We start from the raw sequence: 26,854 nt of genomic DNA on the forward strand, positions 1-26,854 counted from the left end.
AATACAAATATGTAGACACACACACACACACCCCTCCTCCTCCTTTAAGGCAAGGTCTCTTTCCACCAGCATGCCAATGATTTGGGGCTTCTCTCCCTATTTCAGACTTAAGAGAAAGGAAAACCCGTATTCACGTGTTACCCTGGATTCTCCCTCTCATCCATCGCAACAGGGAAGCCCCCTCGGATCTCATAGATGTTCCTGGGTATCAGACCCAAGTTCCCCAAAGCAACTGGGGCTTGGAGGGAAGGAACAGAGCTTCTTTCTGGCCCCCCACAAGAGTCACGAATTGTGTCGTGGGCCTCTGCGATCTCCAGATCTCACCAGGCATAACCGCATCTGTAGGCTGCCGAGATGAGGACCCCAGCATTTGCTCTCCTAATCTCGGGGCTGTAGTTCAGGGTGGCCACCCTCGTCCACCCCAACCCTATCAAAAGGCAAGAGGCTTGACCTTGGAGCCCCTGCAGCGCGGATTCCCTGGGCCACATTTCACAACCCAGAGCTGCATTTTACTACGAGTTTCAGACAAAGAAGGTGTGTTGGAGCTGAGAGCATGCTTCTGCCCGCTGCGTGGGTGTCAAGTTCAATACCTTCTTGTCAACACTTGAATGTGTTGAACATCACTCACAAGGGCATTCTTTAAGAAACCTATTAACTTAATTACCCAGCCTTTTTTCTCTCTCTCTCTCTCTCTCTCCCCCTATCCATGTATCTCATATAAAAAGTTGGCTGTCTTCCTTTCCGAGATACTTTTGATGTAACTTCTCTCCCCTCCGCACAGTACCATCTTGTTTATTTCTCTAACAGTTCGTCAGGGTGGCTGCGCTGTACAGACTGACTCCTTTGCTCAGGTCTTGGCATGGAGGGAAGGGAAGGAAGCAAAGGTAATCAACCCTAGGGTGGTGGAGTGGCCATCTGGCTCCCTCCTTTCTGACTGCCTGGCAGAAGTAGCAAGCTAGAGGATGGGAGCAGGGAAGGGATGAACCAGCTCCTGCAGCGTGTGCCCCTCCCTCCTCCCAAAGGGGAGAGGGGAGTCACGCACAGACAGAGGCTAAGCAACAGCATTTAGTAAACACCAGCCACATGCCCAGAACCATCCACCTGGAGTTTGGAAGAAGAAAAAATGCTGCCCAGACAAATATTTCCAAATTCTAGCCCCATGCATATCTGAGCCCCTGGAAAAACCAAAGAGTTCAATCGTTATAAATGAGCTCTCACTGGGAATCAGGAGAACGAGGTTCCATACCCGGGCTGCCTATAAGTGGTCCTGTGGTTGCTGAGGCCCTGAACTGGCTCCTCCATAAAATGCAGAGGGTGGGCCTTTTTGCAAAAGAATTCCCAGACTCATCAGGCATGGCTCATCTGTGCTTCCACAGCTGTCTGCCGCTACCCATCCATACGGGCGACCTGCTCAACGGAAGGGAAAGAACGGCAGTGTTCACCCCTAGCAAAGGGGGACCATCTCGGAGAGCTGACCCATGTGCTGCTTTTGGTGGCTGTGCCCTGGGTGGTGAGGTGACTTCCCTGTCTGGGGAAGGGGAGACAGAGACAGTGGCCGGGGCGAGCCGGGCTTACAGCTCTAGCAGGGCAGGGAGAGGGCATGAGCCTGGGACGGTCGCTGTGCTCCTGGGCTAACACTACACAGAGGGGGCCTTTTGCCCACAGATCTGAAGCAAGAAGAGCTACCCAGAGATGTGTGGGGGAGGTGTCAGACAGACAGGCCTCAGGCTCCTATTCAGTTTAGTGTGGGAAATCCGGGCTGCCAGCTACGATAAAGGAGGAACACACCCCACGGCCTTCTTGCCAAAACCACGCATAACCAAAAAGCAATTTTCAGACCTTTCCAACCATCCCTGCTCTCTTTCCTACTTCCGGGAAGCAAAAATACTGGAGCAAATTCAGAAACCCCAATACAGCTCTGTGGGGCACCCCCTTCTCTACCACACCTCTCATAGTCTCCTGACCCAGATTGCCATTTCCCCAGCCCCAGCAGTGGGACCCCCCCACCGCTCCCACACACTTGGTGGGCAGCCAGTGAAGGTCTGCAGAGGCATTGACCTGGCGAGTCCTCTATATGGAATTATACAGTCAGAAAGGACCCAGTGGGAGCTCTGGGCCAGTTCCCTGCCTCCAGGCAGGTCTGCTTCTGAATCAGTCACTTGCAGTGGCCTCCTAGGAGATCAGGGATGACAGAGATGGGCCTAGCCAGCAGTCTGAGCCTCACTGCTTCCCAAGAAGCTCTTGCTTGTGGGGAACCCCAAGACTACCTGAACTGGCTTCCTCCCACCTCTCTGACTCAGGGCTGATTCCAGCCTGGTGACCTCTGATTGACACCCCGCTGCCCCGATTCCTCACTCACCCTCAACGACCATCTCTACCTGTTGAAGAATGTGGAGAGGGAAGGAAAGCTAATGGAGGCCAAGGTTTGACCGTAAGTACCTAAAGGAGGAAAATTTAGGATCCCAAGCCCTCAATGCCTACCCCAGGGCATCTCGCATGCAGTTTCGCTCTGATGCAACTTTCTGCCAGGCAAGTTCTGTCACCCAGCTTCCCTGAGGCCTGGGCACCTTCTGGGGCAGAAGAGACGGTCTCCTGTTCTCTCCACACTGTGGCCCCATCCCGCTGCATGCTGGCTAATGGGCTCCTCTCCCCTGCCCCCAGAGCACTCCTTTCAGTGGTCCCTCTGAGCTCAGCCACAGGCGTGGAGACTCGGTCACACCCAAGGAGCCTACAAATAGCCCTCTCTCAGGGGACCCCCCCTCCTCACCAGATGTAGGGAGGTCTGCTGCAGAGAGGCGTGGAGGAGGGCAAAGCAGCAAGGGCTGATTATCTCCCTTCTACATACCTCCCTACACGTGTGCACACATGGGTATGTGCAACACATAGCCAAGCTGGCTGAGTCTTGGTATTGCATAAGCCAGAGCCCAGGTCCAGGCAAAGCCCCTCCTCCGCCCTCCACCCAAGCTGGGGCAGACATTCCCTCCAACACCAGAGTCCGCAGCTCTACGGCAGAATGTGCATGCGACCTGGGGCTCCTACCTCACAGTGACTGTGCACACGCACACTCACATGTTCCCTGAGAGCCCCCGGGTCCTCTGTGGGAAGGCTTTCTGGGAGCCTTTTATGGCAAAAGAGGAACTCTGGGTATCACCAGAGTAGCCCGGGCCAGGGAGCAGGCAAACGCCTGCCAGGAGTACAGTCAGGCCACAGCCTTCCCTAACTACTGAGCCTTAACCCCTTGCCCAGGGGCTGGCTCTCCAGTTGGGCAGGGCCAGACTGATGAGCAGGACCCCCAGGGTTCACTGCACACACACATGCATGCACACACACACATGCACACAGACTGCCTGCCCTGCTGCTGCTCACACCGACTCAGCCAGATCTGATCACAGCAGGCTCCTGCCCAAAGAAGCACAGAACTTAGATCTGGAAGAAAACCCTGAGGCTTGGACTCTTGCCTTGAGAAATTATCCTTTTTATTTCACAAAAGAATCTACTGAGGCTTACAGATCCAGGGTCCAGGCCTTCCCAGTTCCAAGCCCAGGCCTCCATGGAATCTCAGAGGTCAGAGATCAGGACCCCAGAGAGAAGCCAGATCTGCACAAGGGCACTTGGGGGAGGGGGCCGAGCTGGACAAGAGTCAGGGATGCCTCCAGGGACCTCCTGGGCATCCAGCATTTGGTATCACTTAGAGTCCAGTTCAGCAGCCATTAGCTACATTTGCCTATTTAAATTACAATTTGGTAAAATGCTTAAAAATTGCGCTCCTCAGTAGCACTAGCTCCATTTGAAGTAGTCAACAGCCACATGTGGTTTGCAGCTACCATAAAGGACAGCACAAGCCCAAATACACTTCCGTCATTGCAGGAGGTCATGTTGGGCGGACAGTGCCGAGGACGAGGATGTAAAGAGGGCATCAGATGGTCTGAAGAAGCCTGTTTCCTGATGGAGGACTGAGGTCCCTGTGAAGGAAGGAGAGGAGAGGGGAGAGGAGAAAGATCTGGGATAAGAGAGAACGGAAGGACGGGAAGGGACATCCTGTGGCTTGCCCCCTATGGCCAGAGGACTGATACTCTCCCTCACCCTACCCCAGAAGGCCCCAGGAACAAAACCACAGACCCTGCAGCCAGGTACCACAGAGGCGGCACCTGGTAGTTTCCAGATGTAAGAAGCCCTACCTGTCCCCAAAAGGCTCAGCACTTGTGCCTGGGGCTCCCTCCATCCCCAGGGGTGATTTCCACCCCTGAGCACCAGGATTCACAGATGCCTCTCTTCCTTCCACTGGAGTCCCTGCTTCATCCAACAGGGTGGCCCTGAGGCCCTTCCGTACTTCACTGCAGCAAAGATGCTGTCAGAAAGCAAGCTGAACCTACTGAAATAAAATCACTTCTCCCATCCCAAGTTGGGTGCATTTTTCAAACCAGGGGGCAACACTGGGATTCGACTCTGTGGACACATAATCCATTTTGTCAGTGGATTCTCCCGCATTCTTCTAAGCAAACACTTGAGAGACAATATTGATCTGAGCAAAGGGCATCATGTCAGAAGTCAGAAGTACCTGGTTTAATTCCAGTTCTGCCACCTAATGACCTGGACAAGCCACTGCCCTGCCCCAGCCTCCGTTTCCAACCTGGCAGGGCCCTTGGGAGGATCAAATGCCATGACAGATGTGGAATGCTCGAACAAGACAGGCATGAGGTGTGTGGGTGCCCCCTTCTGCCCCAGGACTCATTGTGTGTTTTCCCCCATCCACCCGAGCAGGAGACAGAGAAGTACAGGGACAAGAACCTCTGGTGGGTGGGTGGGGAGTGGGGGCGTGGCAGAACAAGGGGCTGCAGTGCTAGGCCTCAAGGGGGCCACGCAGCAATAGAGCAGGCAGTGTGGGGAGCAGAAGGTGAAGGAGGCCTCTGGAGAAGACAACATGCAGAAGGCTTCGCGGCAGAGGAGCGTGAGCTGGACTGGGAGGACATGGAGAATCAGAGGAGGGCATTTGAGAAAAGACAGGAGCCAAGCTCATAAGGAGCCTCAACTCGTTCCCTGAGGGGAGCCCTCAGCCTCGGCTGGAACAAGCCACCAGCCCCAGACCCCCCGTGCCACCTGGCTGCCCCTGTCCCTCCAGCTCCCACTTCCCCAGCAGGTTGCCAACACCTACCCAGGACCCCAGGATGGCACAGTGTGGACAGACCACACCTCCTCACTATCCCCCACCGTGGCGCTCAGGGTCCCGTGAGTCGGGAGAAGGTAATCTGTCCCTGTCCAGAAAGCCTCCTGACCCCAGACCCAAGCATGGTCCAGGAGTGACTGGGAAGACCCAGACTGGTTATCAGCTCAGTTTGAGCACATCCAGGGTCACCCAGCAAATTCCGGCAAAGGGGAAGTCATCCTCTCTCTTCAGAGCTGATTTCCTTCACACAGCCCCCTTTGTTATGAGGTGCAGGCAAAAAAAATGGGCTGATGAGTCAGGAGGCTTAGATCACAGGCCAGGACACCTGGATTCCATTCTCAGAACCACCGCCAATTGGGATGGACTCTGGTCTCGTGCAAGTCACTGAACCTCTCGAGGGCTTGTGCTCCTCACCTGCAAATTGGGGGTGATAATCTCTGCCCTCGCTGCCTCCTTGTGAAGGAAGATTAAATGGTACAGTGGTGCAAAAGTGCCCACAATGCCTCAGGAGTGGGAAATGCCTGGCACGCGTCTAGGATGGCAGTTGTTACCCTAACCACCATGACACCACTCTGAGTGAATCACCTTACCTGTTTGCACCCCACTCTCCCAAATCAAAGATTTAAGACCCATGCCCCTCTAGGTGTTCCTTCCCTACAGTGGTGGCCCCAGCTGAGGGGTTAAATGTGACCCCGGGGGCAGTGCTTTTTCTGGCCTACACTGTGAGGGGCCAAGCTTCTCAAAGGGGCAGGGTGTGGACATGGGAGTTGGTTAGGGGAAGGAACTTGCATTCTTGAGATCCTCTGCCCTCCACTGACCCCAATTATCTGCAGATGGCCAGGAGGCAGGGCTGTGCCGGCGACCGTATGGGAACACTGAGGCTACAGGCTGACTCATTGATGAGTTTCTTGCCACTGGCAGACCCTGACCAGAAGACCACAGTTACGCAGTTCCAGAACTCTGGGGAAAGGAAATCAGCTCTTTCTCCATCCTCAGGGAATTAGGGGCTCCCATCTGCCCATTCTACTTCCCCTGGATGCTGCCAGCCACCAAGACCCCTGGCCACTCCCCAGGGGCTATCTGTGGCAAGTGGATTGGATCTTTTATCCACTCTACATTTTATCCCAAGTGAGTTCATGTTCCCCCAACCAATATCTACAATCAAATTGTGGTCGGGAAAGACTCAAAGACTCAAAGAACGACCTGAGTCTCTCTTTGAGCTAATCCTGGGAACACAGGGGCAGGTATCTCTTTAAAGACTCCCTGCACAACAAGTCACACTGGCCCACAGCCACAACACCCCAGGCTGTGATCTCACCCGGGCTCCAGGAAGCCAAACAGGGTCAGGCTTGGCTAGTCCCTGAGCACAGACCTCCCAAGCAAAACACAGGTGTTGCTGGTGATTCAGCGGCTGAGCCCCTCCCTCCCAGGTCTAGCTCTTCTCAGGTGCTTGAGTCCGGCTGGGATGATTGTGAGCTCCTATCAGTACCTGCGCAGAGGAAGGGGGTGTGGTACAGCCAGAGTGCTAAATGCTCTTTCTCTGCCACCATGTGTCACGAGTGTTGACACTGTTCTTAAGAATGAGGGTGTATGTGTGTCCGCCCGCCCTCCTCATCGCTGGCCCATTTCCTAAGGCTGGTCAGCCAGCCACCTAAATTCCTCAGGCTGTTTCAAACAGATAAGGTGTGGAAGAGGAAAGGGCAGCCTCCCAGGGGCCCCAGACTCGGGGACCAATGGGCCCCACCCCAAAAAGGCTGGGATCTGTGGCTACCGTCAGGCTCTGAGCCTCAGCTCCGGGACGGTCCCTTCCGGTTTTAGAACTGGTGAGGATGAAAGGGGTCCATTAAATGAGGGCAGTCATTAGCCTGTTTTATGAGCACACAGATATTCATTACACCTCAACCCCATCATTAGAGGCTGCAGTGAAAGAGAGCTCAGGGCCCCTTCTTTATTGCAGCAGAGCTGCGGGGCTTCTCCCCCAAAGGGGGCCCAGCCCAGCCTGTAAGAAGGTCACAAGCCTCCACTCCAGGCCCAATTCTCCCTCCCCTTTCCCCAGCAAGCACCACTATCAGTGAGCTGCGTATTCTTGCTTCCTCCAGGAAGCCCTCCCTGTGCCCCAGACTAGGCCCTCTGTCACCCTCTTAGCACCCATCACATGTGTGATTACCTCCTGTCTTGTCCGTGGACTATAAACCATCCCCACACCCACACATCACTTAGCACCCGGCAGGAGTTCAATAAATGTGAGCTGCACTGACATTAGCCACGAGCAAGGGCAGGTGAATTAAGAGAAAAAGGGACCCTCAGAGCCCCGATTCTCTCTCTGTCTTTACCCACAGTCTGAATGATCTGATGGCCTGGCTTCTTTCCCAACACCAGTTAGCTAGTAACTGAAAACCAGTCTGCCCTTATCTAGACAGTGGTCCCACTTACTTCCTACATTTAACCTCTTCACGTGAATCCCAATGAGCGGCTAGTCAGGTCTCTCCTTGCAGTCTGCCCCCATCCTGTAGAGGAACACCAGGTGACAGAGGTCAGAGGGGACAAGCCCACTCCTCCAGGGCCAGGCACTCCTGCAGGTGGGACCACCGGCTCAAGGGGGCAGAGGAGGGCCAGGGGCTTGCCCTCTTCCCATTAGGGATGGAAGCACAGTGGTAATAGGTTGAAACCCACCCTGCTGGTGCAGGCCATCAAGGATAAATGGAGCATGGCCAGACCCCACAGAGAATAGGCAGATTAATCAGCTGTCATTTGCATTCATTAAAGACCCCTTGCTTGCACACTGCAGCCTCAGATACCAGGGCAATGAACTGTTCACACCAAAAAGTTCCAGGGAAAAGTTTGTCTCAGCTGCCTGGGGCACAGCCTAAGATGGGCCTGCACCCTAGAATCCCATACTCCTAGGGTGGAAGGTCTCTGAGGTGCAGCCACCCAAGTGGGAGATGGGAAGGAGTAAGGCTGGGCCCTAGACCTGAAAGTTTGGCAATCAGCGCAGCAGAGGCCCCTTGACCCCCTTCAGGCTCCTTCCTTGCTGTCATCCATCCCCTTTCCTCCCATCTCGTTGCCCTGGGCACTACCTGGAACTGTGGGGCCCTCCTCAAGGCTGTACGAAGACATTTCAACACACTCTGGGACTGATAATGATCCCCATGGGGCTACAGGCCAAGCTCTGCAATTGCCATGAGCCCAGCTCTCCAGCTGCCCAGGAGCGAGGCAGCCTGGGGACCCCCACACCCAAACCTTCCTGTTGGTCTATGGGACTCAGCTGCATGGCCCTTAGCAGATAACGACCCACAAAAGGGGCAGCGTAGTGACCCAGGGTCAGCAGGCCTTGCCAGAGAGGTCCACAACTCTCCTTCCTCTCCCTGGGGTTATGTCAGTTCCCAAGCATTTCAGAGATGATAGGACCAACTGCGAGGTCAGGGTGGAGTTACTGAGCTCGGCCTCGGCTATTTTTCATTGTAATTGCCAAGCTCCCCAGATTGGCATTTGCCTGCCAGGCACTATAAAAGGTGACACAACAGAATCAGAAAAAGCCCTGGCCCCTGCTGACAGCTGCATGGCCCTGGACCCCCGCAGGCCCCCAGTGGGCCACATTCACCGTTCCCTTAGCCCAGACAAGTGAGCCGGGATTGACCCAGACAGGCAGGAGCGGGAAGGCCCACCACACAAGCCCTAGCATGGCCAAGGACCGAGAGGGCACTCTGGCGGCTTGCGGGGGATGGCAGCTCTGCAGGGCCTCCCTGAGGAGAGAAAGCTTGGCTGAAGGCCTCCTCGTGGGACCAGGGCCCTAAGCCTACCCTGCCCCACACACCTGGGCTGCCTCACACACCCTCCTCCCATCTACAGGCTGCAAGGGAGAGCGCTGATTTCTCCCCTCCTCCTACCCCGGAGGTCCCTGAACACCTGGGGAATAAACATCCCCCCTTGTCAAATAGGTCGGGAGTGAGACGTGTGATTAAAGGAAGGGAGCAAAGAGGGCACCGGGCTGTGCCAAACACCCCCTGGATCACCCAGCAAGCTGTGCGCTCAGGTGTGGCCCCCACCAGCGGGAGGGGCTGCCTTGCCCAACTCCAGAAATGCAAAGGCTCCCGAACAGCTGGTGATGCCAAGAGTCACTGACGCAGGGCTGCCTGTGGCAGCTCCAAGCAGGGGTGTGGGAAGAGGGTGTGCATACAGGGTCCAATGTCCCCGGTCCCGGCCGAGCCCCAAGCCCTCCAGCCCATCCACCTCCTCCTGCCAGTCCAGGTGATCTGACCTGAGAGCTGAGACCACCTCAGGACCTAAAGGCCAGCCCAGGTCAGCCCCCAGAAGGGTGACCCCAAGGGGGCTCCAGAGCCTGGAAGAGACTGGAAAGGGTATGCTGCCAGGCACAAGGGCTCAGCTGGTTCCCTCCATCGCTGCCACCACTGGGCTGGTGAGGAGTCTCCCGCCCAGTTCAGAGACCCCTGGGAAAGCAGACAGGAGGCCCTGAGAGAGGAACTCTGGGGCAGTGCTTCTCAGATTTACTGTGCACGTGAACCACTGCAGGGTCCTGCTTACTGAAAGGTTCTGATTCAGTCGGGGTAGAGCCCGAGAGTCTGCACCTCTAACAAGCTCCCAGGCTAAGCCGCTGTTGCTGCTCCAAGCAGGTGACGAGCCAAGTTCACCGTCAGCTCCTCTGAAAAGAGCAAATGTGACTTGAATGAGACTTCAACTGTTTCTACTTACTGTGGCACTTTCTAATGAGCACAGGGCTTCACAGAGCCTCCAGATCTTGCCAGCAGCTTTCCTTGTTCAAATTCCTGATCCCCAGGTTTTCTTTCAGAGTGCCTCCCTCCGTCCCCTCCTTCCTTCCTTCTCTCCTTCCCTCCTTCCTTCCTTTTCACAAGGCAGCCCCATGCCTGGGCCTTTTGGCGGGGAAGGAGATAGGAGGCCCAGAAGTACAGGTGATGCTTTATCTTCACACCAGAACCGAGTACGGAAACCTAAATAGGGCAAAGCACGGAGACAATGCAGAGAACAGAACCCAGGGGCCAGACATCCTCACTGCTACCAGCGTCCCCCAGGAAGGCTCTGGAGGGGCTCCTGATGGCTGGGCTGCCCCCTTTGTGGCCACAAACCCCTAGGCTTTGTGGCCTGGGTTCTCCAGGACCACCAGCATCTCACAGGCTGTGTGCGAGAGGGCAGAGGAGACCAGAGGCTTTGGCCAGTTCCTGGTTCGGAACAGAGAGCAGGACAGGACAGGATAGGGGACTGAGGGGATGTCTTAGACAAAACGAGAGGAGATGGGAGGACTAGTGGGGCCAGGAGCCCCAGGAGACTGATGGGTGGAGCCCTCTGAGAAGCCCCCACAGCAGCTGGTGATGCTTGTCCCTACTCCCTAGAACCCGAGGAGACCCCTACAGCTCTCACAGCCACCCTGGGAGGCTTCCAGACTCCATGCCCCCTAAATTCACAAGCCCTGGGGTCCCACTTCCCATCCCAAGTGGGTGCTAGGAGCTGTCAGGCCCCCTCTGTCCAGCTGGAGTTGGGAAATGAAGGTCTGGTCAGGCAGCCTGTTCCCAGCCTGTGGTCCTCCCTGGCCCTCCCATCCTTCCCTCCTTGGACTGCAGCCACCCAGCCAGAGAGATGGGTGCTGAGGTGAGAGGTGAAGCAGGGGGCTGAAGTTGTCCAGACCCTGTTGTTTGGGGATTACTGTTCAAGTTCCTAATTGTTCTGCTGCTGCAGGAGAAGGGTTGGGGCCAACCACCAGCTTCTTACTACAGCAGGGGGAGCAGGGCAGGGCTGGACGCCCCCCACTCCTGGCCAACTGCCTCTCCCACCCAGTCCTCTCCTTCCCACATGCCCGGCCCACTGGCTCTCAGACTCTGAGTGTAACAGAACAGCTCCGTTCTTACTCACAAGCCTCAGTCCCAATCTTTCATCTCTGCCCTGGTCTCCAGGCAGGGGCCTAGATATTCCCACACCCGCTCTTCCTAATCCCATGGTCCAGGCTCCAGTCTCACCGCCAGCCCCTTCCAAAATGCCCCTCAGCCTGCTTCAGCTTGACATAGCCACCAGGGAGAGAGAATATAAGTATGTGTGAGCATGTGTATGTGTGTGTGTGTGAATATGTGTGCATGTGTGAGCATATTGTGTGGTCTGGGGGGAATGTGTGTGAGTGTGCATCTGTGTATGAGTTTATATGTACATGCATGTCTTGTGAGTGTACACGTGTGAATGTATTGTGAGTGTGTGAATGTGTGAGAGTATATATTTATGAGCATATATATGTATGTGTATGTGAGTGCATGTTGTATGAGCAAGTGTATCTGTGCATCTGCATAAATGTGCTGTACATGCATGTACAACTGTGAATGTGTGTATATATGCACATATGTGCAGACATGTACAAGGGTAGAGGGCTATGTAGATCTGTATATGTGCATGTGTGTGACCTGTGTGCATAAGTGTGTGTGTGTTGGGCTGTGTGTGAGCCTATGTGAGTGTGCATGTAAGCACATTGTATTTGTGTGTGAGCATGTGCATGTGACTGAACACGTGTAGGTGGACAGACGTATGAGCATGTATGCATGAGGAGCATGTGTGAGTGGACATGTGCATATGTGTGTGTGGCATGCATGTGAGCGAGTGATGTGCGTGTGAGCATGCGTGTGTGCATAAGTGTATCAGTGGGCTGGGAGAGTGTGAGTGTGACTCATTATAGCCTCCTCCTCTGCTGCCTGTCCCTCAGACCCAGTGACAATGGCCAGCAGCTCTCCCTCCCATCGATCCCTGCTCCCTTCAAGGAGCCAGCTGGCTCCTCCTTTCTCACCCCTAGTCTCTCCTTTCTCTCCCAACAGTTTTGGAAAAGTCTTGCAACTGTTTTGCTCCCCTTCCTCCCATCACCAAGCAGTTTCTGGCCAAGTGTCCACCTGAGAGCGGAGCCAGCAGCCTCCCCCTCCCACTACCCCCTCTCCCAGGCTCCTCTGTGTGTCCCCAGCAGCTGGACCCCACCTGCACCACCCACCTCCTCAGACAACTCTCCCTCCTGTCCCTCCTCTGGTGGGCCTGTGTCTGGCGCTCTCTCTGTGCTGTGTCTCTCTCTGCCTCTGAGCGTGTCTCCGTGGGGTGGGAGCCAGGAGCTAGAGAAGGAGGGGGGCCGGGCTCAGATGGTGTCATTAAGAGATATTAATGCCCCTCATCAAGGCATATTAATAAACATTATGTGCCACACGCTTCTCACACCCCGGGTGAGCACAGACCCAGCAGGACAGGCCCCACGTTCACAGCTGAGTAACCTCTGAGCCCCTGGCCTAGCCGTTAGGCTCGTGAGGTTGACCCCACAGGAGACTTCTGGGTCCACAGCAGCAAAAGAGCCCATGGGCTGGGCCCCGCAGGTGGCAGACGGAGGCAGTGGCCCATGCTCACCCTCGCCCAGTTGCCCCGCCTGGTCCATTCCCAGGCTGCCCCTCTCCATCCTCCCCTGAGCCAGGAGAGTGGGACCCCAATGACCTGGGCACTTGGATGGCACCACGGGACTTGAGAATATAGAAAATCCTATTTCCCGATTTCCTCTTCACTATAGCTCTGTGAGGAATCCCGGGGCAGGTCTCATTATCATTGCAGCTTTATAGGTATGGACACTGAGACACAGCAATGAAGTGTCTTGCTCAAAGTCACGCAGCTAATTGTTAATGACATGGAACTGAAGCCCTTTCCTGCAGGTTGTCCTTTCCTACAGCTGTTTCAATAGCTAGGGGGGTGGGGGGTAGGGGACATGTGCTACTTTTAACTGGGTGGCACCAGTTCCCTAGCCATTGCAGCTGCCAGAAATCAGAGCAGAAAGCACAGCTCCTTCAGCAGGGCAGGGGCTTCCGCCTCGGTGGGGGGTCTCCTGAGGGTCTCTGCTCCTTAGCGGGAAATGTCGCAGAAGGCAGGGACCAGAGGTTGCTACCCTGTCCAAGTCTCTGGCGGGCCCCCTTTCTCTACTCAGTGACCACTCCTCCTAAGGAGGTTTGAGCAGGCGAAAGGCTTTTTCCCTGTGTTTCAGCATCGCAGTCTGGTGCCGTAGCAGGGTGCAAAATCGATGATTCACTGTGAAAACCACAGTGGTGTTTAAAATTACATAAGGTATTCTCCGCATGTGTGTAAGAAGACAAGAACCCGTGTTTTAATAAGCTCTCTAGCCAAAATAGTTAGGCTAAAAGTTATTGGGGAGTTAAAATATTAGATTCGAGAGATCAGGGAAATGGTCTTATGAAGAAGTCCCTACGTGATTCCAGATCAGTGAGCCATCGAGGGACCTGCTGTCGATGCCGAACGCTTCGGCTGCTGGCCCGTGTGTCTAGAAATGGCTGTCTTCATCTGAACTGACATGGATGCAGAATAATTACATTTAGCTATCAACTCAGGATACTTGCTCTCAGCCTATTCTAATACAGCTTGTCTAAGTGGAACAGGTTTAAGAACATAAGCCATTGTGTTCTTTATTCCTTTTTTCTTTCCCACCCTCCTCCTCACCCTACCCAGGAGCTACTCCCGGGGAATGGGTGACCTGTGACAGGCGAAGGAGGGGTGGGTCTACCAAGTCCTGGGGTCCAAACCAGTCTCTGAGCTTCGGAGACTGGAAGTAACCCAGGCAGTTCTCCCAAGCAGGAGGTCAGACGGGCACCTAGCCAGTGCAGGCTCCAGAGGGGACCAGGGGCTCGAAGGTAGCACCTGTATGACAGGAAGCTTGGGACCCAAATGCAAAGAAGGGAGCCATGCGATTCTCAGGGCAGTAGTCTCCATGCAAAGAAAAAAACAAACCCAGAGGATCCTTTTGCTTCTAGTTTTGTTTTGTTTTTTTCTGTGCTTTAAAATTTTTCTACAATGAACATGTAGTACTTTAATGACCAGAAACAAAAAATTATGATTTGTGAAAGGGAGGTATTTGGGTTCAGGGGGTCCCAGACTCATCTGCTCTGAGAGAGATCAGGGTTCCAGTCCATCCAGCTCTGACCTGCCAAACGGCCCAAAAGCCTGGCCTCAAAGATTCTCCGTTGACCAGAGAGGTAGCTCCATCAGGCCCCTCTGATGACCACCCTGGGGCACAGGTGCTGAGCATTTCGAAAAGAAAAAAAGTCTTGCCAGGGTCTGTGGACCCAAAGTTTAGGTTGCGAGTAGCTTTGGTACTCAGAAATCAGAAGCATTGCCTGCCACTCAAGCCTATCCCCAGCCTACATTTCCAGCCTTATGAGCTTCTACCATACTCACCTCTCTTTTCCTATCTTCTTTTCATATGTATACATTGCATATGCAGCTTCCTCAACTTAAGGTGCTCTTCCCCTCCTCCATCTTGTCCATGGGAAAACTAGAGAACTCCTATACATCCTTCAAGGCCCAAATAGAGTATAGCCTCCTTTCAGTAGCTTTCCCTGTTCACTGCCCCCAAGCTGTTACAACTTCCTTTCTCTATGCTCCCCCAGCATTTCCTATAGACTTCAATTATTTAGGCCTATAATAGAGTTATTTCTTGTTGATTTATCTGCCCTACTAGACCATAAGTTCAATACCACAAAATATGTCTTACTCATATTTCTATCTCCAAAATAGGGTTCTCATTCATTGATTCATTTATCTACCCATCTCCCCAGACATCATTCCTTGGGGCCAGCTCTATGCTAGATACTATCTATCATGTACACACAGGTGCAAGACAGCATGACTTATCTGGGAACCACATGCACTTCCACGTGGCCTAGAACAAAGAGTCTGGACAGCCTGTACTTTTGAAGCCACAGACAACCTTAACTTTGGCCTTGGGAAATCTTGCCTCTTCACCCAGTGTCTTGAAGAGTGATAAAGCCCTGGGTGAAGTTCCTCCCATCCAAATAAATACTCGCTCCAAGAAGCAGGTCATTCCCCCTCAGCCCCACCTCACCCCACCCCATTTTGGCATCTGGGAACCCAGGGGGCAACTAACTCAAGACCTGAAGCCAAACTAGGAATCAAAACCAAGGGTTTTGCCAGTCAGTTGCCAGTCGGTGCCAGGATACCAGCACCTGGAAGAGGCCTACCAGGTCTTTGATGTTGACACATCTTGAGGGAAACTGGTGCACAGAGTAATTGACCATCCTACACACTGGAGTCTAGAATCACTCGGCTCCCAGGAGGGCTCAGGCCTGTGCCTCCTTCCCACCACTTCCCATGGACTCCATTCCACCCACCTCCGTGACTGGCCCTCCTTTCCCTAGCCCCAGGGCAAAAAAACAGGTCATTGGATTAATTGATCACAGCCTTTCCCTTGGAACAGACACCAGTCTCCAGGGCTGGGGCCTCTCCCGGCTGGTGTTAGGTGGCCTGGCAGCTGCAACCCCTGGGGATCTCAGAGCCCCAGAGCTGTCAATGCTTTCCACTCACTCACCCCTTGTTAACTGCAGAATACACAGATTGCTGGGTGGCACTTCCCAATCTTGTGCCTCTTCCTGGATCCTTTGCCACTTGGCAGCTTGCAGACAGCTGTGCAAAACAGCAAGGCGCTTTCTTGTTTGGTGCCAGTGTCAGAAAGCCTGAAACTCTGTTTCTATTTTCCCTTTTTTTCCATTTTCCCCCCAGGTGCTCTGTTTTCCTTATTTCCCCTGCCATTCTCCCTTTTCTCCACAACATCTTTCTGTACTTCACCTTTGGGGTTCAGGACATTTCTGATTGCCTCCCAACCCGGAGATCAAAAAGTGAAACTTCCCACTCTGACTGAGGTTTGCAGCCAGGCAGGAGAAGTGATTGAATCCTCTGTCCAGATGGGAAGCAGTGGGTGAAGAGATTAAATCATCTCCCGTGTGCTCGAGGAAATGTGCTCTGACCCTCTGCTCTGGAGTCAGCAAACCAGAGAACCTGGGGCCTTTACAAGTGCCCAGGTGGGCGGACAGTTGCCTGTAGGTAATTGAAGAAGAATGAGAAGCCAGGCCCACCTCCTGCTGGGACCAGCACTGAGCCAGGCCCCTTCCCACCCACCATACCTCACAACCCAAACCTGGCCACCATGTCTCAAAGAGCCCTTACCTAAGGGGTTCCTGGGCTGGGGAAGGTGGGTGAGGGGGGTGTCTCTGGACCCTCCATTCTCAGGATATGGTAGCTCTCTGGCTATCCCCATGGGGACAAGAAACAAAAAATAGAGGTAATTTTCATCTAGTTGGTTCTCAAAGGGCTTAATACATCAGGGACCAATTCTGTCAGGGAATTTCTGGGGCCTGGCCTGGGAGGGCAGAAGGATCAAGTACAGACAGCAGCAGTGTGATCCCATCAGAAGAGACCAGGACACAGAGGCAGGAATATGGGCTTCTAGTTCTGTCATTGAGGCCAGCTACCTCTGTATGACACCTTAAGCAAAGCCTTCACTCAACTCTCCATTCATTCCCCAAATGCCTTTTCCTATTAGACCCTTACTGCCTTAGCTTGAGTCCCCCCAGAAGCAGAGCCTGAGACAAGGATTCTAGCGTAAGTAGTTTATTTTCAAGGGGACACAAGGCAGCACCAGTAAGGTAGTAGGTGAGACAGCAACAGGGAGGCACCCAGACAAGGTTCATGAGCAAATAAGTTCCACTGTGGTACCTGGAGCCAGTGTGAATGAAATATGCTGCTCAGTCATTCTCCCCAAGAGTCAGGGAGCTGGAGTATCTGTGTACCACTTCCCATCAGCCATTGGTTAAGAGCTGTTGCTAGGGGATGTGAACACCCCAACATGCCTGCCCTGCTGCACAGGTGGTGAAGTGGACTCTGGGGGCCAGAGGCTACCCTGGAGCCAGGAGAAGCAGGTTGGAAGTGGAGTTGGCGAGCATTGAAGTGGCAAGGGCCAGGGGATAGCTAGGGCACCAACATCTACTACCCCTACTATGCGCAAATCAGCTTTCAGGGCTACAAAGATGGGCAGGATTCAGTCCGTTACCCTTCAGAAGCTAGTGCTTCTCTAGATTTCTTTCTGGTCAACTGGGGAGACTGATCTCTGCCATTCCCATGCGAGGGCTTCTGTAAGATCCCTCAGTTCGACAATGAAAGAAACACTAAAACCTCATTGCAAAGATGACACTGGGGGTGGGGGCAGACCCCAGATTCCGGTACTGTGCTCTTTAGTTGACTTGAGATAAGTTAGAACAAGACTGGTCATACTGTCTGCATCACCCTGGTCCAAGAATGGGGTTGCTACAATTTTCAATCGAGCCCCAACTTTTCTCAAGCATCTCATAGGCCAGTTCCAAAGCAGCCTGCCAGAGAAACAGAGGGTTCTGAAGTAGGAGAGAGCTGGTAAGGAAATCTCATATTCTATAGACCCAGAAATTCCTCCAAAGTGTCCACCGAGTCAAGCTCCTTCTCTGTAATTAGAATAATCGGTTTTTAGTCTCTGACACTTAGAAAGAACAGGGCATCCTCCAGGCATACCCCCCAAACACCTTGGATGCCCCCTCCTGATATCCTGAAAAACTCATTCTGGGCTTTCCAATGTTCTTGAGGATCAGAAACCCAACTATTTCTATGCTGTTTGTAATTTCTGTAATTATTTTGCTTTCTTAACCTTAGCATTTAGACGAGTCGCTTTTAAAAATGTTACCTTATTTTAGCTGTAGTTTTATCCCGTGCCCCAGGCCCATCTTAAAGAAGAGGAGCAGACATGGAGGGCAGGAGATGCCAGGAAGGGGCCAGGGGAGGTGAGGGGAAGTGTCAGGGGAGGAAGCTAAGGGGTGGGGGAGCTCTCAGCAGCCCCCCCCCCCCCCCCCCCGCAAGCTCTCCTCCCAAAGCTCTTCTCTACTCAGACCTGACAAGTGTAGGCTCTGTTTCTCAAATGCTGGGCTCACTGCCCACCCTCAGGGCACTTCCCTCTCCAGAAGATAGATTTCTCCCTCTCCCCTCTGGCAATGTGCCTGAATATCACCCATTCCCAGAGATTTCCAGCTTCCTGAGGTGATCTCAGGCTAAACATGATACTCCAATCCATGCAGATGTTTGAGGAGAGCTCATGGTGTCATATGGTGTGTGGGTAACTCTACCGCAGCCCCCAGCCCTCCATGTAATGCCGTGTATGTTAATAGTGGTCTTCCCACAAAACGCCTCCTAGGGGAATGGTGGGATTGTCATGATGGCATAGGAAAGAGCACATGACACCGCTGCAGGTCAGAAGCCTTGAGACCTGGGGCTGGTGGGTCTCGCTAGTTGGAGGAATGTTCTGGGATCCTAGCTGCTCTGTGGCTCTGAACAAGCAGTTGGACTTTGGAGGCTCAGCTTTCTCCCCTTTGAATTCAGTTTCCTAAGGCCCCCGCCAGGTGTTGATTCTATGGTCGACATTTTAGCCCCCACAGGACAGACCAGTGAGGGAAGGTTTATGGCTGAAGGCCACGTGACCTATCCTCAACCCCACAGGAGTAAATGCCAGCCACGCTGGCCACATGCTCTGTGGGGGGCCCTCTTCTACCTCCTGCTTCTTCGCAGAGCCTTCCTTCCAGCGCCTACCCACATGACAAGCTCGGGAGAGACCCTTGAAGACTCAAAGGCCACCGAGGCACTGTGCTTGAACCCCCCGGTGGCTGCCTCAGCTGAGCTCAGGGGCCTCAGGCCGCGAAGCCTGCAAGAAGGACCGAGGGCTTTACTCGGTGAATCCAAAGTTTTGCGTGTATTTGGGAAGCTGGCCCCAGCTGATGCGAAGAGTCCCAGGGGGGAAGGGAGGAGGAGGAGGGCCTTCCCACCCTGAGGCGGGCTGCAGATCAGACTTTCCACACTGCTTTGCTCGAAGGACTCCCTGACCTTACACCCCCGCCCCCACCCTCACCCCCCTGCACTACTGCAGAGCAGAGAGGCCTGTTTATCACTCTGGGTGGGACCCAAGCCTCTGGGAAATTGAAGAGACAGCCAGCTTAGGTTGCTATTGTTTTGTTTAAACAAACCGCTGGCTGGGCTGACTTGGGAAGGAATGGGAGGGGAGCTGGGAGCAGAGAGCAGCCTGGGCTGGGCTGGGCTGGGCTGGGCCGGGCTTCCCTGGGCTCAGCAGACTCTCAGCTGTGCTCAGGGGGCCAGAGAGCTCATCGGGGACAGTGGCTGCTGGGCCCACAGTCCTCACCTCGTCTCCTGGGAAAGACGGGCGCTGAGGGGAGGGGCCTCCACTCCCCGGGCCCTTTCCCCACAGGCACCACGAATCCCAGCCCCCCGCGCCCTGGGCCTCCCACCGGCCTGGGTAAGGCCGGGCCTGACATCGGGGAGCGGCCGGTGGGGTGGGAGAGGGTGCTCTGCTGTGTCAGGACTGCAGTGGAAGGCTGCTGGACGCTCCTGAGGAGACAGGAATGGGGTGAGGGAAGAGGGGGTGTCAAGGGAAAGAGATCCAACCTTTGTGGGTGAAGAAAACCAGCTGGAAGGGGTTCCGAGGTGGAGGGTCCCGCCCTTCCGGGGTCTCCTGCCCATTCTCCCAACCAAAAGTAACCTGGACAGACGGGGACCGGCCTGGAGGAAACGGATGTTCTGGCAAAGGAGGCCCACAGTGAGAACTGTAGTGGGCAAGCTGCAGCCCAGAGGGAGGGGACGGGAGATGGGGTGGGGGCTCTGGAAGGTGGGGGGGCTTTTGTTTTGTGAAGTAAACCACGCTAGGGTTTGGGTCGCCCAGCTGACCCTGAGGTTCTCCACAGGGAGTTGAGATGAAATCTCACCACCCCCGACCCCCACCACGCTGAGCACCGCTGCCAGGGGAAGGAGCCAGAAAGGGGGCCAGGGCACAGTTAGGTGTTGGCGGAATCCATGAAGAGCCACACTAATCACCGTCACTGAGGCTGTAAAACCCCACACCGAGGGCTCCGAGCTGCGGCATGGGCCCAGGGGCCTGGCTCCAGTCCCTTTCATCTGAGCATCTCCCGTCCTACACAAACAATAATTAGCACCCGCCCCAGGGTCACCTCATTATCCCACGGATGCTGAGGATGGGGGCTGGGGGGGAAACTGAGGCTGTCCCAGCAGCCTCTGCATAGAGGTTGTGGCGGGACACAGAGGGAAGAAGCTGCCTCCGAACCAGGCAGCAATCTGGCGTCTCCCTGCCCCTCCGTGCCCCGCGCTCGCTCAGGCTGCCATGGGCCTGCTTCTGAGGGCCCCAGAAAGAGCCCCGGAGGATGGCTGGCTCAGCAAGCCAGTGAGGGAAGTCAGTCCCTGCCTCAGACCCGACAGACCGCACAGGCTGAGAGCTGTGTCCTGCACCCAGTCTGGAGCCGCAGGGGGTGGGCGTGGGGCAGCCCTTCCAAAAGGTCTTCTCAGCCCTCCAGAGGTCAGGGGCTCCGTCCCTGGCAGCAGGCCACCCTCAGCACCACCAGCGCCTGTTGTCTGCCATCTCTCCCGGCGGCCCCTGCGGCACCACCCCACACCCCCCAGCCTGCTGTGACGGTGTCACCCAGGAGCAGCCCCACAGCCCCTCCGCACCCCCCTACTCCCTCAGAGGGAGAAAGCACTTAGGCAAACCCACCAGGACCCAAGTGTGATGGTGCAGTCTCCTCTCTTTCCAGGGCATTGACATGAAGAAAGGGAAGATTCAAGGCTGGGAGTTATCGCGTGAGTAAGACCCTCCAATGCCCCTTCCCCACCCAGGGCAACAATGATGATCGCAAGAATCTTAACAGTGCAACTTACCACCGGCACTTGCCAGGGTACAAAGCACTGACACCAGCGTGTGCTGTACACTCATGTGATCTGCACAGTAGCCTGTTACGGTCACTGCCATCAGCATCCATGCTTTAAAGAGAATGGAACTGAGACCCACCTGCCCGGTCACACACCCAGGGAGGGGTGGAGCCAGCATTAAATGCAGGGGTCTCCGGGAGGGCCACCAAAGCCACCCTCCCCTTCCCTCTGCCCACAACTCAGCTGCAGGCAGAGGCACGGATGTCCTTTTTCTCTGGCACTGCCCCTTCCCAGCCCATCCCCGCCACCAGCTCCCTCTCAGACCCCACAAGGGCATGTCCTCCTCTCACCTTGAAGGGAATGATTGGGTGGTGAGCTGGCCTCTGGCAAAGGGCTCAGCAAAGAGGCCACCCAAGCCTCAAGGGTCTGTGAAACAACTTGGGCTCGGCCACCAGTCCGGCCTAGGTTCAAATCCCAGCTCCACCATCCACACCGGCCTGACCTAACCTCTCAGAGCCTCAGGTTCCTCATCCAGAAAAGAACCCTAACACCCACCTTCACCACACTGTGGTGAGGATCAAGGGGCTGTCCCGGGGCCTGGCCTAAGAAGGGGCTCGACATGTGCACACCCCTGCCCTCCCCCCTCAGGCCTCTCACCCTCCTCGGGGAGGGGGTTCTTCAGGAAAGAAGAGGGAGGGGTTCAGGCTCCACCCCCACTGAGGATAAATTCCCAGTTGCACAGCACCAGTGAGCTCAAGCACAGCCTTATCCATGTGGAATCCAGGTCCCCAGTCTTTGGCACCGTGGATTATGCCCACCCCCAAGTCACCCCACAACCCACACAACCACCAGCCCCCTGGAAGCTGGCCCGGCCACGCCAGCCCTCCACATGCCACCCTCCTAAGGATATGCTCTAGCACCTGCCTACACTCAGAAGTCTTTCTCAGCATCTGCAGTGTTTGTGAAAAAACTCTGATTTACCTGCATTTACACACATGACAGAGAGCCTCCAAAACGTGAACATGCACACTGGCTCTTCCAACACCTGCCCCTGCCCCAGTGCACACCCTGGTCATACAAACCCACATGGCTCCTGGCACACCCTGCGCTGGGCTCACACTGAGCTCACGTGCACGCACACACACACAAACACATCTGGTCTGCAATCCAAAAACTCAGGGAGAGATGAATAATGAGGAATTCCCCTGGCCGTGGGCATGCTGGAGGCCCCGGTGGCCGGAAGTATACAGTGAGGGACACTTCCAGGAGCTCCAAATAGCAAGTGGCTCTTGTCTAATGATCAGAGAGGCAGATGGCCACGAAGTACCAATACTCCCCCCACCCAGCGTCCTCACTGCAAGCACTCCTTCCCCACCCACCCTCAGGAAGACTCTCAGCTCCTTGGAAAAGGAGATGGAAAGCATGGAGGGGAGGGAGAGGCACAGCACTCGTGGAAGGAAGCCCAGCTGGAGCCACCTGCCAATGTCCAGCCTGCAAAACCCCAGGGCCCTGCGTAGACTTGGGGGAAGAACAAGAGCTGTCCCCACCCCACTTTTTTCCCTCTGCATAGAGAGCAAAAGGGAGAGCAATGGATCTTCCCCTTCAGAAGAGCCTGAGCAGGTTCCTGGTGCCCCAAGCACCCAGATCCTATAGCTTCCACGATCAAACCTTTGAACCATGCCTCCCCCACCACCCTGGCCCCTCATAACCACTTCCAGATCCTCCGGATCCAGCCAAGAAACTGGCTTCTTTGGGAATTTAGTTCATAAGGAAATACTGAAAAAATAAATAAAAATCCATTGCCAAAGGCACTCGCAGAAGATGGATTTCTCTTGAGACAGGAAATCCATCAGGGCAGACCAAAGCCAAAAAGGGACAACACCAGTACTCACTGGCCCAGGAAGGCCCAGGAGACCTGCTAGCACCCGAGACCTCCCACCAGCCTATGGGTCCTCCAGGCCGCACTGCCCAAAATAATGCGCTTCTTAAATGAAGCTCCTGAAGATGAGATCCTGCCCAAGATAAATGCTAATGGTTTGCAATGGGTGGGCTCCCAGCTGGGACACCAGGAGGATCAGCGGGGACCGTGAAAGACACGAATGATTCTCTTTTCCTGCTGCCCAGAATAGCCAGGAACACCTGGTCCTGTGGGATGCATGGCCTACCCTCCCTCCTTTCTCTACCCACAGCCTACCAGCCTCCATCCCCACCGGCACAAACTGGCTTCCATCGCTACCAGTTCTTCGTCTATCTTCAGGAAGGGAAGACCATCTCTCTCCTTCCCAAAGAAAACAAAACCCGAGGTAAGGCCTTCCCAACCTTCAAAGCCAGGGTGAGTTCTGGGTGGAAGCGGACACGTTGTGCATTCATGGGGAAGTCAGTACCAGGGCCTCTGCCCGTGAGCCCTGGAGGCCAGGGACAAGGGTGGTGTTGCCTGGGAGTGAGCGTCCTAAAGGAGGTGCTGGCATCAGGAGTGGTCTCTCCCCGAAGTAAGTCCCATAGTCCAAGATGGTGACTTCAGCTGGGTGAGTGGGTCTGTAAGACAGGGTCCCAAAGAGAGAACTGGGGCCAAGGAGAGAAGCATCTCCCCACCGCAGCCCCAACTGGCATGTGCAGGCAGCTACCCCACAGCCCTTCTGCAGGTAATTGTACCCTGTAATTGTGTCTGATCTGGGCAAGAGGGCCCTGGAATGCCACCCTGCCAGTCTGTCTTCATTGGTCATTAATTGCTCTGTCTAGTACCATCTCAGTGGTAGGGCAAAGATTTCCCCAGCCATGTGCCCTCCATTAACTTCTCTGAGCAGCCCTCCTGGCACTCTGCAAAGGACCCATCTCCATAGCTTCCTGATGGCCAACCCGGCCTGCATGGCCTCTGTCCTCCTTCCCCCAGACCTGAGGACACCTGGCCACTGCAGTGTGGCACAGGTGACTCACCTGACCCTGTGTGAGCCACACCTTCTCTCTGAGCCTCAGACTTCTCTTCAGGAAAATGGGAAATAAGTAATCCCTGTGCACTCTCTCGCCTCCCCCATTTTAGGGAAGGGAAGGGAATTTGGAACGACACAAATGCCAACTTTGTGCAAAGAGCACATTCCCCAGGCTGGCAGGAGGGTAAGTGGGTGGGTAGGTGTCATGAGCCATTTCTTCTCACCCACTGACCCTGACTAACCTCCACCCACTGAGAAGCCAGCAAAGGTATTGCTAAAGCCTGGTGCCCAAGGCCCAAGAGGAGAGGAGCACAGAGCCCTTCAGATGTGCTGAGCAGAGGCCACCAATCACAGAAGGCTCTGGCCGCCCTGGAAGCAGAGTTGGTGCAACCTTTCTGCTGGTGAACCTTCTCCAGGTGCCCTCAGCACCTTGCCAATCTAAATCCGTTTAAAGGGCTCTGCCAAAGCCACACTTTCAAGTTTGGGTACAAAGGGAGAAGGAAAAGAAAACTGTGTCTTGCCCAAGCCAAGACCAATGTCTCCAGTTCCCTGGGTCCCCATCTCACCTGAGATGTCTTGGAGCCCCTCCCACCCACGCAGGCACAGAGATTTCTGGGGGTTGGGTACTAGCACCTCAGCCTACCATATGGCCCCACACATGGGAGGCTCGCAGAGTAAGGCAGTGCCTCTGGGCACATTAGCCACCGGGGTCCCAGTGCCTGTGCCCTGGGCTGATGCTGCACAGAAGGAGCCCCCTGTGGGGTCAAGTGCTTTCGGAGGATGGGCAGGAGGAACACCAGGTATGCCAGGAGGAGGAGTGAAAAGACACTCCCCACACCTGCCATGGCTGGGGTCCCGAGCTCCCATCCCAGCTCATCCCCCAGAAAACACAGTGGCCTGTGTGCCCTTCCTGTGGTACTGGCAGCAGACGAGGAAGCTGGAGGCCTATTGGACATCGTTATTAGTCCTTTGGATTTTCGCATCCCCCACCACCACCCACTTTCACCTACAGGAAAACTCAGGAACTGGGCTCGCACTTGGCAGTGTCCCTTTGGCTTCCATGCTGTTTTGTTTGCTGCCAGAAATGGAAGCGGGAAAATTATCCTCCCAGATGAAAACTCTGGCCAGGGTACCAGTCCCACCATGGGACACCTTCCATGTGCCTCTCACTGTGCCAGGGGCTTTGGAGTGGCATCTGAAAGCACAGGGAATGTCCCCTGCCACCAAGGGACTTACTATCTACCTTGGAAACACTTAAATACTGTAGAGCAGTTTATAATTAAGCACTTAAGTGTGTGTTTCTGGCTGTAAGGACTACTGGATTCTGTGTGGATTTAGGACTGTTCTGTCTCTTCCTAGATCCCCTTCCCTCCAGGACAACACTCCCTCTTCAGCCAGGAAGGGTGCAAAGGTATTCTATCACAGGGTAAGGAGATCTGGATTCCCGTGTCTTGCTAGTGATTTGACCTTTAGACAATCAGCTAAGCTCTCTGAGCCTTGGTTTCCTCATCTAGAAAATGAGGGGTTGGTTCCAGATGGTCTACAAATCTTCATGGCCCTGACTTTCATGGAGGGCGGTTGGAGGGACAGGGGGTGGATGTGAGCCGGGCCCTAGAGAAGGAAGAGATTCGAATCCTTGAGTGAAGGAGAGAGGGAGCTCTAGGCTTGGGAAACTGCAGGTGCAAAGATTTAAAAAAAAGAGAGAAAAAGAAGATGGGAAGGAGCACCCCTTGGTGGCTCGGGAGCAAGGGGGTGAAGAAAGGGGTTACAGAGTACGTGGATGAGGATCATGAGCCCCGTGGAGCGCCAGGAGACACCGCCCATGGGAGAAGTGACACACAAAGGCCACCCCCTAGAGATGACTAGACTGGAGCAGGGTGGGCAGAACTGAGCAGCGTGAGGACAGAAGGCCACTGGCAGCAGGGAGGCACGTGGCATGGATGAACCCAGGGGTGGCTGCAAAAGCAGAAGCGGCCCTTGCTCGGTGTTGGACGGAACTCCAAAGGCCAGGTGCTCACTGTGGGAGGCGCCTGCATGCTGCCTGGGGGACGCGTGGGGCCCTAGGAACCAGACCTTGGGACAGGCTCTGAGTTCTACCAATAAACACAGGCCCTGGGGCTTACTTTCCTCTGGTTTTCTTTCCATGGAGGTATCCATGGAGGGATGGGGAGTCCTGGGGTATGTGTGGCGTAAGCAGCCACTGCGTACCCTGGATGAACAGGCAGGACCAGCTTCCAGAGATTGGAGGGGAAAAGTCAGTGTGCAGGAGCCAGGTGGAGGTGCATCCACGGAGGACAGTTAACTTGACCCAGTCCTGTTGCCTTGCTCCCCTCCCTGGGGCTTTGATGTGCAAGACAGGTTTAGGATGAAAAGCAAGCATGTGGTTATTCTAGTTGAACTTGTATGACTGGAGTGGGGTGGGGAAGGGGGGCATTGCTTAGAGCCGGGGGCTGGCATCCCCTCCCTGGGATTCCTCTTGTCCTTTGATCCCAGGACCACATACCAGGTTCAGCAAATGGCACAGCATGACCTCCAAACTCTCGTGACATGATCTTGGATAAGCCACTTCACATCCCTTGGCCTCAATTTCTACATCATCAAGATAAGGGGCTGAATCAGTGGGCCTGCCATTGAGTGACCCCTAACAGATTTACTCCCAGCTTTCCAAGCTCCCAGATCCTCCAAATTCTGCCAGACAAATGCAGGCAGCAGCTGATCAGGCTTGACTCACCCAGTCAACCCCGCACACTTCTGGGTGGAGGCCTTCAATCAGATGTTGGGCTTTCAGGACCACAGCAAAGGCCCTGGAAAGGGATTTGGAGCTTCTCGCTTCTCCTTTATGACATCCTGCCTTCACACAGCTCCTTCCTCTCCATGCCAATCTGCCCACCACCAGCCTTGGCATGGCTCACAAATGCCCTCTGCGTTCACTGGGACAATGCTCGGTGCCCGGTGTGTGTGACGCACCGGTCTAGCTGCTGTGGGTACAGAAATGAGTCACGGGGACCAAGTCCCTGCCCCATGGATATAATGTGCCACCCAGTGCAGCTCTGTGGACAATCAGAGCTCACAGAGAGTCAAGGGAGATACTCAAATAGCTCAAGCATGACCACGTCGCAAACAGGGGAGGACACTGGAGCTGCAGGAGCCTCAGCTGGTGCCCCCTGACCAGGCTGGCCCA

General features: G+C 54.9%; 1 protein-coding gene and 2 long non-coding RNA genes across 8 annotated transcripts in view; 1 reads left to right on the forward strand and 2 right to left on the reverse strand.

The window, feature by feature from the left end:
- PEBP4 (phosphatidylethanolamine binding protein 4) overlaps positions 1-26,854 on the forward strand; it is a 222,349-nt gene that overhangs the window by 188,473 nt on the left and 7,022 nt on the right. For 5 of the 6 annotated variants that reach the window (XM_036888866.2, XM_036888864.2, XM_036888868.2 and 2 more), the window contains exons 5-6: positions 20,632-20,677; positions 22,936-23,049. In XM_036888866.2, coding sequence (XP_036744761.1) covers positions 20,632-20,677; positions 22,936-23,049 — 160 coding nt within the window. The remainder of the gene's footprint in view (positions 1-20,631; positions 20,678-22,935; positions 23,050-26,854) is intronic. The other variant, XM_036888869.2, reaches the window with a different exon arrangement.
- LOC130679636 (uncharacterized) overlaps positions 1-26,854 on the reverse strand; it is a 41,792-nt gene that overhangs the window by 10,504 nt on the left and 4,434 nt on the right. The window lies entirely within an intron of this gene.
- LOC130679634 (uncharacterized) lies at positions 3,825-26,635 on the reverse strand. The gene is made up of 3 exons (XR_008992675.1): positions 26,405-26,635; positions 26,177-26,262; positions 3,825-3,962 (listed from the first exon to the last, which is right to left on the reverse strand). It is a non-coding gene; the product is annotated as an uncharacterized LOC130679634 (long non-coding RNA).

This window comes from Manis pentadactyla, chromosome 1 (assembly GCF_030020395.1).
Source record: "Manis pentadactyla isolate mManPen7 chromosome 1, mManPen7.hap1, whole genome shotgun sequence".
NCBI lineage: Eukaryota > Metazoa > Chordata > Mammalia > Pholidota > Manidae > Manis > Manis pentadactyla.